Source organism: Adelges cooleyi, unplaced genomic scaffold, assembly GCF_023614345.1.
Source record: "Adelges cooleyi isolate 19-005CV unplaced genomic scaffold, UGA_ACOO_1.1 ACOO_flye_CR_arks_rails_tigmint_CR_PRNA_21, whole genome shotgun sequence".
NCBI classification, from domain to species: domain Eukaryota; kingdom Metazoa; phylum Arthropoda; class Insecta; order Hemiptera; family Adelgidae; genus Adelges; species Adelges cooleyi.
In genome coordinates, this window is record NW_026095871.1 from 1,637,608 (window position 1) to 1,651,381 (window position 13,774).

A 13,774-nucleotide genomic window follows, 5' to 3' on the forward strand; every position below is an offset into this window, starting at 1 on the left:
CGATGATAATTATCATCATGTCGTACACTGTCTGTATATAATAATAAACGGTAGCAAAATATTACCGCACGTGCCATTGTGTTCAGCGATCCAGTTGAGTTGGCCAAATTTAAACCTAAGTCCAATATTTACGATTGTGATTACAAATTAACATTATGCCATCCCCCGGACATAGCTATTTCCCGGTAATTTAAAGTTTGGTAGGCCGGGCCGCGTTAATTTATGCAGTTTTCGCGTACAGTTGTTGCTTTTTCGAATATATACTTACTATATATATATATATATATATATGTAAATACATACAATTTCAAGATAAAAAAAAAAAAGAAGAGTAAACTAATAATTATTACTTTTACGATATCGTGCAATTATTTCAACGGGGTTTTTCAGTTTTAATGTTGGTTTTTTAGCTGTGATATTTATGGATTTTTGCCAATAAACAACGATTGAACATGTTAGTTATTATTGATAACATCACACTTTTGCCAATTCCGTTCTTATTTACAGCTTTATCGACGGACTGTTCTTTTTTATTTTTTACATAGTACATCAAATTTTTTTTTTTTTAATTGTTGTCGATTTAAAGAGAACCTTAAAAATCGAAATTCGGATGACCTCAAAGCACGGGCCTACACAAGCGACAACCGTCTAGATCTTTTCACAACCCGAGCTTGCCCGTATGTTCGATTATTAATATTATAACGTGATGTTTTATTTTTATTTTCAGCACCCTCGACAAACGTCTCTGCTGTATCCAGTGCATAGCAAACGGATCCGGCCTCAAGAGAAAATCATCACAGGTAACCACAGCTTTTGTTCAAAGTTCAGGCTCGGACGTGTCACCCATCCACCCTGAGACACATCCGAATAGACGTTGTTGTTGTTGGCTTTGTTGTAATATGTTTTCTGATCTTTCATTCAGACTGCATGACCGTGTGGTCCGAAGAGGGACATCTGTACTACAAGTCCACTACCAACGACCCGGTGGTGTGCGGCATTTACATAATAGCTAAGCCCGAACAAACCGTGCACGTGTACTTTGATTACGTGGACGTGCCGTGCAACTCGGGAGGACTCATAGCGGTATGTAGATAATAATATATATTATATATATACACAAACAACAACATGGTATAGGTGGTATTGTGACGAACGCACATTTCAGTGTAACACAAAACGAGAATATTATATTATGTAGACCCGTGCGATTTAGTATTTATTAAACCGTTTGCCCACGTGGCGCCTGTATCCACCGTGAGTTGTTCTGGCGACTAGGCGAGTAGGTTAGGTGGGTACGTATTATCACTATGGATTTGAGCAATTACTTAATTGGCCTCTGTACTGCGTAGTTAAATATTATCATTAGAATAAAATCCTACAACTATAATATGTGTATTTGTTTAAAGCGTATAAAGTGCGACTGAATGTGAATCGCAAAACATAGTTATCAAAAACTGATAGTGTTGGTTCTACGAGGATTTCCTAATTGAACATAGTACCTATGTTTGCTAATTTTCCAACAGGAGCTCCTAGCTGTTCAAAATATGTCCAATAAGGTTTGAGTATCTTTAGTCTGAAATGTTTAGACAAAATAATCCTTTTCTCTGCTCAATTAATAAACCTTTTGTAGGACTTATATATTATATTTGATGCTCAAAGTATAATGGTCGTTAAGTAACAAACTCGTACAATAGGTAATTGAATATTATTCTTCATTGTAATTATAATATCAAAAAATAAACAAACAGATAAAAGAGAAAACGGTTGGACAATTAGTCGAAACAGTGAAAACCATTTATCCGCTAGAAAGGAAAACTAAAAAAGGGGGAAAAAAGATACAACGTAATGTAAACATTTTACAAAAAATAAAAAAACAGACAACTGTTGCCCTCATAATAGCGTATAACCCAAATAATTGTAGATGTATTTGAAAGGGAGAACAAAGTGTTGGCAGAAAAAAAAACAACAAACAAAGGACACCCCGCAGTGCAGTAACTGGGTCGCACAGACAACAAACAGCATTTAATGAAAGTCCTTTGAAACGATTTATATGTTTCCAAAACTCAGAGATCCCGAAATTATATATATATTAAATTTTTGTTAAATTAAAATATACTGATATACATACATATTTTAAACAACAATACAAGGTGATTTTTTGTATCGTTAGCCAGTCAATATCTCAAACTGGTTAAATTAAAAATTTAATTTTTTTTTTCATAGTGTTTTTATATAATTTGATCTCAATTTTCTGCAAATATACATGTTCCTACCCTCCTCCAAAACTTATTTTTTTTTAATCAACTATTGAAACTTAAAAATAGTAACGCATACATTTCGTTAACTGTTTTAATTGAGAATAATGTACTAAACGCTTTGACTGTTCGATAACCAGTTTCGGATAACAGATAGTATTTTACAATCGTGTACTGTAAATGCTTAAACGTCTTGAAACTTACTGTTAAAATAAAAAAAAAATATATATATATGTATTATTGTGCTGTTAATCTGAAAATGACAACCTCGAATATTTTTTGAACTGGGTTGACAACCCTTGTCTGTTTTGTTTTAATAAATATGATTTAAAACAATAACACACAAGCTTGAGCTCTGTGAATATTGATCGAATCAACAGCAACGGTACAGAAATATCATTGTTCAATCTAAATCCGTAATGATTTTGTGTTGTATATTTTGTTTTGTCCACTATTGTCAACTTTGTTGTTACATGTTTCTTCTTTTAACATCAATCTGTCACTACTGCGTTCAACAATGGTAGTTGGCAAAACTCATTATGCTATTATTTGTCAATATATATATATTTATCACAGGTTCAGAGACTTCCGACTGAGGCGATCGTGTTACGGTATTGAAGTTTATTCGTGTGTACTTTTGTTTACTTGTACTTTAAATGAGGGCTACAAACGAATACATTTTATGAAGTGAGTGAACTTGGCTGACGTTGAACGAATCCTGTTATGTGTGTATTTGAGTGGAGCGATGGGAACAGAGCCTTTTCCATACGAAAAAGTAACCAAACAACTGTTATACAGTTAACATAATTGGGCTTGAGTTATCTTAATTGTTGTGGAAAAAACCTTTAAAAATAATCAACTGTTGATCATATTATTATTGCTATTCTGCAGTTTGTGGACGGATGGGAATTGAATGGACAGCTCTTCCCCAACGAGAACGACCATCCAAAGGCGACCGAAGACCGTTTCTACGAGATATGCGGTTCGAAGAGACCAAAACAGGTATTGAAATCTTCGCAAAACGCCGCTCTTATTCAATACCGAGTGCCACGCAGAGGCAATGGATTCAGTTTCTATGTGTCGTTCATTAACAACCCGACCCGTGAGTATATTATTATCATAGATTATGTGTTTAAGTCACGGACAGAGGGGCTGTATTGTTCATTACACTAGATAGGTGCGTGTAAAATTCAAAAGGGCCTTCACTTCAATTGCATATATTCTTTATACCGAAATAAGAAATTATATCGATATATATATATATATTTGTTTTGTGAAATATTTCCCAAACAATGTATTCGCAAATCTAATAAACTATAGAAAATATGTATTTATAAACTAAAAAAAAACCATGCAAATCAAATTAGTTGTTCACAATTCGTAAGTATCCCAACTCAATATTGTTAAAATTTTCAAGTCTTACAATAATTTTCCTTATTGTTTAATAACACAATTAAAAATTGATATTAGTACATGTGGATAATGTGCTGTTTAATGGAGAGGGGAGTAACCGTGTATGGAGAAAACAATAGATGTTGTTGCTTTGAACCTTATAAAAAAATTGGGATTGAAATTTGAATTGTGCTTTTATGCGACAGCTAAGATGGTAAAAATTAAACATTACTTTTATGGCGGTATTTTTACTCAATCAAGTGGTTCTTAGTAGTAGTAATATGTAAGTGAGGGGAAAAAAATTGAAGAGGTATTTATTCAGTCAATGGAAAAGGCCCCACCAAAGACATTTTGCCTTGTGGTCGAAAATGTCTAAATCAGACAATGGTCATTGACCGTTCTTAGGGTCTTTCGGCTACCTATCGTGACCGCATATTTTAATCGGAGCCGTTAAAGTTTAAGTGGTCATATTGTATAGTAATGGAAGGGAAATTGAAATTGTTTGCGAGAAGAGGGCGGAGAGTGATTGGTAAAGGTGGGCGCAATCTGTTATTATGAAATGTGTCACAAAAACAATATTAGTTACGGTGAACAAATTGTTGCCAATTAAATGAAAATATATGAACTTGCGATTAATACTTAAACGATCAACTTTATTATACATTTGGCCCGGTAACAGTGTATACACGATCAACGCTTAATCAAACGTGAAAAATGATTTGCAGTCTAGTAAATAAATGCTGCAAAATCAATTTGGTTATTTATTTTCCATACTGTTTTGTGTATGAACAATAAATTTTCCAAATCCGTTTCAACATTAATCCATATCGACACCATCTATTTGTCAAGCGCTGTTGTTTTGTCGCTAAGACATTATTTTTATTGCAAGCTTTTTGGAAATTCAATTTTCTCTATTCAATTACTCTTATTTGTTTTGACTGATTAAAGTTTAAACTTTTTACAACTCTTGTTCTAACATAAGCCATAACGATTTATGTTAAGTCCCAATTGGAGGCCGATTATATATTTATATTTTTACTGTTGTACATAACACGCTGCATTTTATATGTATATATATATTAATAAATGCGGAAACTCTTCATGGTTTACGACTCGAGACGTTTTAAAAAAAAGCAATTTCGTCGAGTCAATAAAATAACCTCTATACAACAATGGACCAGTCTGCTAGTGAATATTTTTTAACAATCGCAGCAATGTTATTATGATCATCATTTAATTCCGCCGCAATTGATTTGAATTGATGTTGGAAATGAGATTTTAGTGTTGAAATCAGTGTTTGCATATTATTTACAACGTATGTAGGTTATAAGATTGACCAAAACAAATAAAACAGGTAATGATACAATTATATAATCGAATAAAAAAAAAGTGGACTCGCCTTACGCGTGTTATTATTAATATTATTATTGTGCAAGTTATTAAAAGGGTAAATTGATAATTAAATACAGTCAATTAATTGATAAATTAAATATAATTTACATTTTTTTTGTTTGTTCTTTATCGGGTAATTAAAAAATAGCTTATTATGCCGCGTTGCACGGGCGTTGATTATTATTCATTTATTATAACAGCAAATTTTTTCAACCAATAAAATAACTAAATAAAAAAAAAACAACGCTATTTTCGTTAATATATATTTTTTTTGTTTGTTTAAAATAAAAAAAAGAATACAAGAATCTTACCAATCCTGTTTTTAAACAGTAGCAATTTCGGTAGATAATCGTTAAATGGTTTTTTTCATCAAATATTAATATCAACTGTGACTTTAAAATAAAATAAAACTGCTTAAAATGTAATCGTTTCAGTTGGCTATAATAAACTGAAAGGTATTGTAAAGTTATAATAAAAAAACGCACTTGTCTTATAAAATAACAAAATCAAATTATAGAGATATTTTTATTTTCTATAGATTTTAACCTTTTTAGTGTAGTAATTTTACTTTTTGTATGTAGTCTCGGGAACCCGACAGATCTAGTTTAAATGTAAATAAGACGTTTTTTTTATCGTTTAATGTTTTTTTTTTTTTTACACACAGTGCATATTTACATTATAAATTATTAAAGTACATAAATAATAATATTATACAAATACAACTTCTCGAAGCGGATAAACAGGGTTGGCCAATTTAGTCGTACTTTTTGTTTCGTTATTATTATAAAATTAGCGTTTAAATTGCTTTTATTAACGTAATTGTTTAAACAAAAAGTAGAGCTTTTGTTTTGACATGATGCCTTGCCTTGTGTTTAATTAACGTTGAAACTAAAAGGCCATAGAGGACCGTTGGCAGTCAGTGTACTCGACGAATATTAGAAGATAAGACGTGGACGGATAGAAAAATTTCATTGTACAAATTTCACATTTTACATTGACAAATACAATAACAATAGTGATAATTTGTGGATGAATGATTTACCGACTAATTATCTGACAATGTCTGTTTTGATAATAGTTACATTTTGTAGCTGATTCGCTCATCTCTGCAATTATTTGCTACTGGTAAAAATAGTACCAATTAAAAAATAAATGGAATTTAAGGTTGACATAAAAAAAAAACATAATACTTTTAAACTAATTAGTTTAGTTCGTTGCACTTTATTAGTTGATTAAATGAAATTTATGTTGTAAAATATTTGATCTATAATATTCGCAGAAGGTTCTGAGATAAAATTAAGCTCATTTAAAACTTTCCAAGAATATAGCACACTATGAACTTCTAATTAATTTTTGGTCTCTGACATTTTCGTTTTTTTTTTCCTGTGGGAAGAATTTATCACAGCGTGGGTGTAAAAAAAAACCGATCAATTTTTTTTTTTTTAGTCTTAAATCTACTTCGGGTCCATCATACTTTCTGTTTCATTCTTAGGAGGTTATTCCTCCCGTTTAAAAATACCCTTTAAATGTGTCGGGTGTCAGTGTTTGCTTGTAAGTCCGCTTGTGTACTTTGTAAGGGTCTGTACGCAATTTTCATTCACGTCACGTACATTTTCGCCGTTTATTCATTGTTGTGATTTCGACAAAAGAATGTTGTCCCAAGCGGGAAGACGATCGTCACCAACACCGGAATGGTAATCGAAAAGACTAGACAACAAACGGGATCGGTTCATTATGTCGCAAACGTATTTGGAAAAAGGTGTAAAAACAAATAACTATTATGAATATCCAACTTGGAACTGCAATATCATACAATACAGCGACGGCAACAAATGAGCATATCCCATTAAAAAAAAAAATGTAACTGTTAACTTTTTTTTTGTACGATGGACTAATTGTGTAAAATGTTTAATTCAATTAGAAATTTATAGAACTCAGAAGTGGTTTTGAAATGATTGTAGAATTTTCAGTTTAGTGGCGATAAGTATAGTGAACCAGACAGACGTGATCAGCGACTGGAAGAACGATTACGATGGCCTAACCTGGTAATTCGATCGGCCTAGTAATTGAAACTAGTTGGTGTACTTGTCGACCTTAATTGGGTCGGTTTAGTAGAAGTGGTTTGTGTTTGGGTATATCTTTCCGGCGCAGTTGTGGCGACACTAACTGTTGCGAAACCGAGCTGTCGTCGACGCCGTCCAAGTGCAGGCCAATCTAGTCGTGATGATTGTGCAATTGATTATTAAGTGTTTTTTTTTCTGTATGTGTGTGTGATCAAAGCACTTTTCGTTGTTGTTGTTTTGTCGATTTCAGTTGATAGTGTTGCCGTTTTATCAGTGACAGCTGGAGATTTCCAATATCGGGTAATAATGACTTTGCTAGAGTTCACTACTGCCAACAAGGGTGTAACTTATGTTTAGAGGGGCAAAAATGCAGTCTATTGAAAGTTTTAAGTCAAATTATTATACCGTCGAATTTTCTTGGAGATGCACAGAGTGCCATATTGTATCATTCACCATGGACCAAATCATTGGTTCCTAAACACAGGTGTAATTGGTTTTGGCCTTGAATCGACCGATTAACGATAAGTAAACCAGCTGCTATCAGCGTGGTTGGTATTTTTTTGGCTAACAACGAATTTACTCTATAAGCTTTTTATACCTACCCAACAACAACCGCGTGTTCCATTTTCAATATAGCATTATATATGTATACTTACTGGCTTACACAGGTTTAGGTATTATCTTTAGGATATTATATTAGCCTATTAGAAAAATGACTGAAGGTAATTCCGTTTACGTGACTTGCAGATTTTTATTTCCTAATATTATTACTATGACGCACGTATCAATATTTATTTATAAATTATAATATATAATATTATTATATTTTTTATTCAATTTGTAATGCCTTTTTATAATAAAAAAAAATAAGCTCTCTACAGATCCGCACGGTTAGGCGTGGAATAATTTATTATTGTAACAGACAATTAGGCATATATTGTAAAAATGTAATTTGTTTTTTTATTATATCAAAGCAATCAACGATTTTGTGTTTTTCATTGAACATTTTCGTTAAGGACTTCTGTAAAATAATATTAACATGTAAGAGGACGTCATACATTAAATATTAAGATTTTGCAAAAAATTGCCCTGTACCCAATTCCAAATAGAGGAATGACGTCGTTAAAACGATTAAATATTTGGTGTTTTCAAAATTCCATTTCTTTAGAATTAATCCATTTTCTTGGGATTTTGCCCGGACTCCGGCCCGAAAACACAAACATGTTTTATTGCGAAGCGGCCTTAATAAAAAAATATTCCAATGCTATCCATTGAAGTGTATAATATATTATTATTATGTTTAGAGTTCTTAGTATTTTATAGAGACTATATTGGTATCGAATGGCCTCCCTAATACGCAGTAGTAATTGTCGTACAAAAGGATAATTTGCATTATTCATATAATATATATATATATAGCATGCATGTAGATAAATAAATAGAGATGTTTGTGTAAAGATATTTTTTTTTTACATAATTTTTACTATTAAACGTATTGGAAAAACGAACAAAAGATTGTTGTTTTTATAGCCGATGCTTTATGCATTATTTATGAAAATATCAGCGCACATGCACGCAAAGCGTCAATGGTGTACGTTTCTGTTAATCCAATTAGCGTTGTTCAAAGTCCATTCATGTGAACCGAGAGTTCACTACAATGCAGGACAGCACAGGTATAATGAACCAATTATATGAGATGTACGGTATTTCAATATTGCAGTGTGTGTTTAATGTACATTATGTAAAAACATTTAGAACGTTCTGGTAACGACCTACACGGTCGTTTGTCTCGGTTTGTTTGATCATTCCATTAGCAGCGTATGAGTATTCGACTTAAACGACAGTTTACATTGATATATTTTTCTTTGAGTACACCATCCCCGCCTTTTACGTTTTTAAATTTCTTCTAGTTAACAATTTGTCGACAAAACATAACGCGACATTGCAGTGATGAGGTTTTTGAAGGGAAAACTAAGTACAAAAATCCTGTGCAACTATTACACGTGTACTTTTGCTCGTGGTGGTTAGTTGTAATTAGGTTAGTGACATATTGCCATCACGCTACAAAGATGACACCATAGATACACCGTCAAACGAAGTTATATGTTGTTGCACTACTTCACATCTGTGTCAGGCTTAAAAGGGCTGCAGTTGACTTTCGGTAGACCAGCGTTGAACTTGTAATTTTATCCATTTACCTAAAGTAAGCCGATGCATAACCTCATAGTCCATTAAGCCGGCGATAAAATTACCGTTGATGAGAGTATATTTACATATTAAAATTAATGTTTGAATTCCTTCTAAGAGGTACAGTATGTATATACAGTGTAATCATTTTATCGCGAACCACTCAATATCTCATTAAAATAATTCATTCCAATATTGATTGTATTCATTTTGTTTAATTAATTATTTTTAGTTTATTTAATTTATTTTCAAACGAATGTTTCTCTAACGAAGAATCAATTAAATTAAAATATAATTCCTGTAGCAAGGGCTTGGAGTTCTTTAAAATAATTTTAATAATGTGTATATATATATATATTAGCAATAAATGTACAGCTAAAAAGCATTGCCATACATAAGGTGAAAGTTAAATTTAATTTTTTAGATAAATTATCGATTATGACCTTATAAATTTGTACTTATATTTACTGTCAGATAATTGAACATCGTGTTGTTGCTATAAAAAAACATAAAGTAAAAAAAAAATCGATAATTTGTTTTGTTTTTCTTTTGCAGCTTGTAACATTCTTATACAAGGCATGAACGAGGTGTACACGCTCAGGAATTATGGAAAACAAGTCAACTGCAGTCTTACCACTTTATATCCGGCCGAAGTGAAGATCCTTTCGTTGGGCGTCGGCCTCGGACACGGTCAAAAGCGGAACTATGAACTCGAAACCGGAACCATTCATAAGGTATATTATAATATTATCGCGGGCAGAAGAACGCAGTGTCACAGTGTTTAAACATTATAATGATATATTTTACTGTCTGGTCAACAGTGCGAAAACCGCGGATTGCCTGATTTCGTTCAAGTGGGCGGCGGCGACGGTTTAGGGCAATTGTCGGTGGTCGATTCGATTTGTGGAACTCATTCGGCGCCAGGTAATGTATTATAATTATTTTCGGTCGTGTAATATGTTAAACAATTTTAAATCCAATTACCATATCAAACGAACAACTATATAATATTTTACCCGAGATACCTACATCCAAGTGTCGTTGCACTGGTGTCACTCGTTCGGGGCGATAAATGATAAAAGTTATTTTTCTGCCGTTAAAATTGGCCGGTATATTTAATGTAGGTATATCTTGCAGATTGCAGATGTAGCTTGCAGATCAGAAACGCCAGTTGTGTATATCTAATACCTAATACTATACCAAGTATCAAAAATTAAAAATGTCTTTTAGCTGGTTTTGAAATTAATCACCACGTGTATTTTTAATACCACTCCAGTCAATGTCAATTCATATTACAAAAAATACAAATCAAATCCAATTAAGAGCTAGACTTTGACTTGGCAACTCGGGTTGATTACCAGAAAAAAGGGTTGGCCGGATAAACGCGTTACAATACACTTATCGAGTTTGCACGCACGAGTGTAGGGAAATTGCCTACACGGAACGCCGTCTCAGTTTTATTTGCAGACAAACCCAATCGTGTCCGAGCTGTTTCTTATTGTATTAAGTATTTTTTTTTTTTTTTTTAATTACTTCCAGAAAACATGGTGGAAACCATAATGTGCGGTGTGACTACCGTGAGGATGGTGTCGAGCGGTCAATTCCATAACGCTGTTACAGTAGCCGTCAAGCCACCCGAAATAGAAGCTACACCGACGTTGGTCTGCCAACACTAATAGAAACAACGGTCTTCGCTTAAACAAGAAAAAAAGAAAAGAAAAAAAAAAGTCTTTCCCCATCCAAAGAACAAAAAAAACCACATGAATCCTATTTTACCCTTATATTTGTTTTTGTTTATTATTATTATTAATTTTTTTTTTTAAATAATATATTATTGTTTGTTCGTATATAAATATATTATACTTACGCGTAAAAAAAAAAAGATATGAAATTCATAGAACAGTGTATACTAGATAAAAGAACACAAAAAAAAAAAAACATTCGACGTCCATAAAATATATTCGGTTATTCTCATTATTTTATATACATATATATGTGTGTGTGTGCTACTTTGGCATAAAATGGCCTGTCTGAAATATATTAGCGTATATTAGATTTACAAGTTTTCAATTTCATTAAAAAGTATGGAATTATGATGTTTGATGGTTGTTAACAAGCGGTGCTTGTTTTAAAAACTGTTCAATTTTTTTTAGTCTATTTTTTTTTTAAACACAACAACAACATGCGTATGCGCTAACTAAGACTATATATATATAAAAAAAAAAATAGATTTTGGATTTTTTAGAAATCCAAAAAACAGATACATATATAACATATGATATAAATAGTGTGTATATGATTGTATTATTTTGTGTGTGTGCACGCCGGACATTAACTGGAAATAATAATAAAACACTGATAATTTTTTTTTTTTAAATACATAATATATTACAATGATAATAATCATAATAACATAATATATGATGTATGTATACTATAAAATATTGATATGTCCTATGCATATTGGCTTGATATGTATAGTATATTTATATATGTATATATATATATATATATATTTTTTTTTTTAAAGGTTACAATATCGATTATCAATAACACAGCTGATATAACGGTGTTTTTCGTCGACACAATAAGAATAATGATAACACTATATTATTACATTACATTAATGGATATCGTCCGAGCATCTCACAAGTGTACACAATGATAGTGTGCAATGTAGTATCGCGCTAACACTAATAATACTTGCCAACGACATCATCAGCTAAATAATTATGTACAGGGAGTCCCGTTAAGTTGTACCGAGCTACGACCGAGCACGACGTTCCTTCAATAACGGTTCTATCAAAAATACATTGATAATTTCGATAAACCCCTTCTGTTTATGTGGAATGTAAATCGTTGAGTACTACTGTAGTGACGTTCGAGTGTGCAAAACAATATAATAACAATATAATGAAAGAATTATTTTAGTTTTTAATATAAATAACGACGACTGTAAAAACCATTGGAAAAAAATCGATTAAAAGTCATCTTAAATACAATTACAAAATTATATAAAAAAAAAAAAATAATGGACATGCCGAAGAGAGCTCGTTTGAAGCTCGGTACGACTTAAAAGTACACCCTGTATATTCCCGACAATTACATTATCCTTATCTATGTATATATTTTAAATACAATAAGTATTTTATAGGTATAGGTAAGCTTAAACAGTATTAATCTTTATCATATAGTAGTTTCGAAGCCGGTCGGTATAATATTTTTTTTTTAAATTATACTTTTTGTTTTATTAAAAACTACTTACTACGTATAAATAGTGTACAAAAATAGTTCTAAGTTTAACGCGTGACGTACAAGGCTTTTTTTTAAACAATTTTTTACCATTTATCCTATTCCATTGTGTGTGTGTGTGTATCGTATAAAAAAAATTATATAAACACACACACACACACATTTAATTTCCGCAAACGCGCTACACTTTAAATACACATACAATAATAATAATATATCCAGGTTAACAGAAAAAGGCAGCAAGCCGAAAATAGTTTTATATATAAATAAATATATATTATTATCGTCATCAAGATTATATTATTTATATTCGTCTAAAATCGCAGTCTGGTTAATTGACATGAAATACGTTTACGATTTGTTTTGTCATTTGCAATATTAATAATTATATTTTATACAGCTACGACGCGTTTTTTTTATTATATTTTTTATCAATTATTATATATATATATTGTAAGGCCTGCGCATAAGAGAAAAAACAGTGTAAGTTGCACACACAAAAAACTCTACAAGAATATTTATGTTGATTGGCGCAGAAATAATTCTTTACGGACTAGACGCGTTAGTATTGTGTGATATACTTTTTATTCTAAGTTAAACTTGATAAAGTTTAGGTAGGCTAAGCTGTGTGTTAGCTATACTCGGTTATCATTAAACACTATTATAGTAACAGGCAAGTACATAAATATAATATTATTTCAGGCGTCGAGGAGCGATTTGATTACAATACAATAACATTGTACACTTATGTCTACGTGTAGCTTAGTTGCTAATTTACACATTATACAATATTATTATTATTTAATACTTATTTTCTAATTAGGTAACCATAGGTTTTTTTTTCATCCTAAATAATAATATATATTCAATTAACGTTATTTATTTATATTCTCAACCTTAACGACGCGATAGTCGCTTCGAGCTACACTTAAACGCTTCGTTCTTTAAAAATATCATACTGTTTATTAATTATTAGTAATAATAATATAAAACATGTGATGTATTATCTCTGTGTGATTATGATATTAGGTACTAGTTTAGATTAGCTAAAATCAGCGTTGTATTTCTCGGTATGAGCAATATAAATTATATGTCACTACATGCTAAGTACGACAACGGTATAGGTATTAATTATAGCGATTGGCGTGCATTGGAAAAGGGAAGAGCTTGACACGACTAAAAAAAAATTTTTTAGACAACCTTTTTGTTACAACGTAAAATGTACTTAAACAC

The 13,774-nt window shown here is 31.6% G+C and overlaps 1 protein-coding gene across 1 annotated transcript in view; it reads left to right on the forward strand.

Moving 5' to 3' along the window:
* Window positions 1-11,092, forward strand: part of LOC126834111 (corticotropin-releasing factor-binding protein) — a 38,793-nt gene extending 27,701 nt beyond the window's left edge. Inside the window, exons 2-7 of the mRNA XM_050565808.1 lie at window positions 728-800; window positions 923-1,083; window positions 3,147-3,357; window positions 9,845-10,023; window positions 10,111-10,213; window positions 10,829-11,092. Coding sequence (XP_050421765.1) covers window positions 728-800; window positions 923-1,083; window positions 3,147-3,357; window positions 9,845-10,023; window positions 10,111-10,213; window positions 10,829-10,965 — 864 coding nt within the window. The 3' untranslated portion in view covers window positions 10,966-11,092. The remainder of the gene's footprint in view (window positions 1-727; window positions 801-922; window positions 1,084-3,146; window positions 3,358-9,844; window positions 10,024-10,110; window positions 10,214-10,828) is intronic.
* The last annotated feature ends 2,682 nt before the right edge of the window (window positions 11,093-13,774 follow it).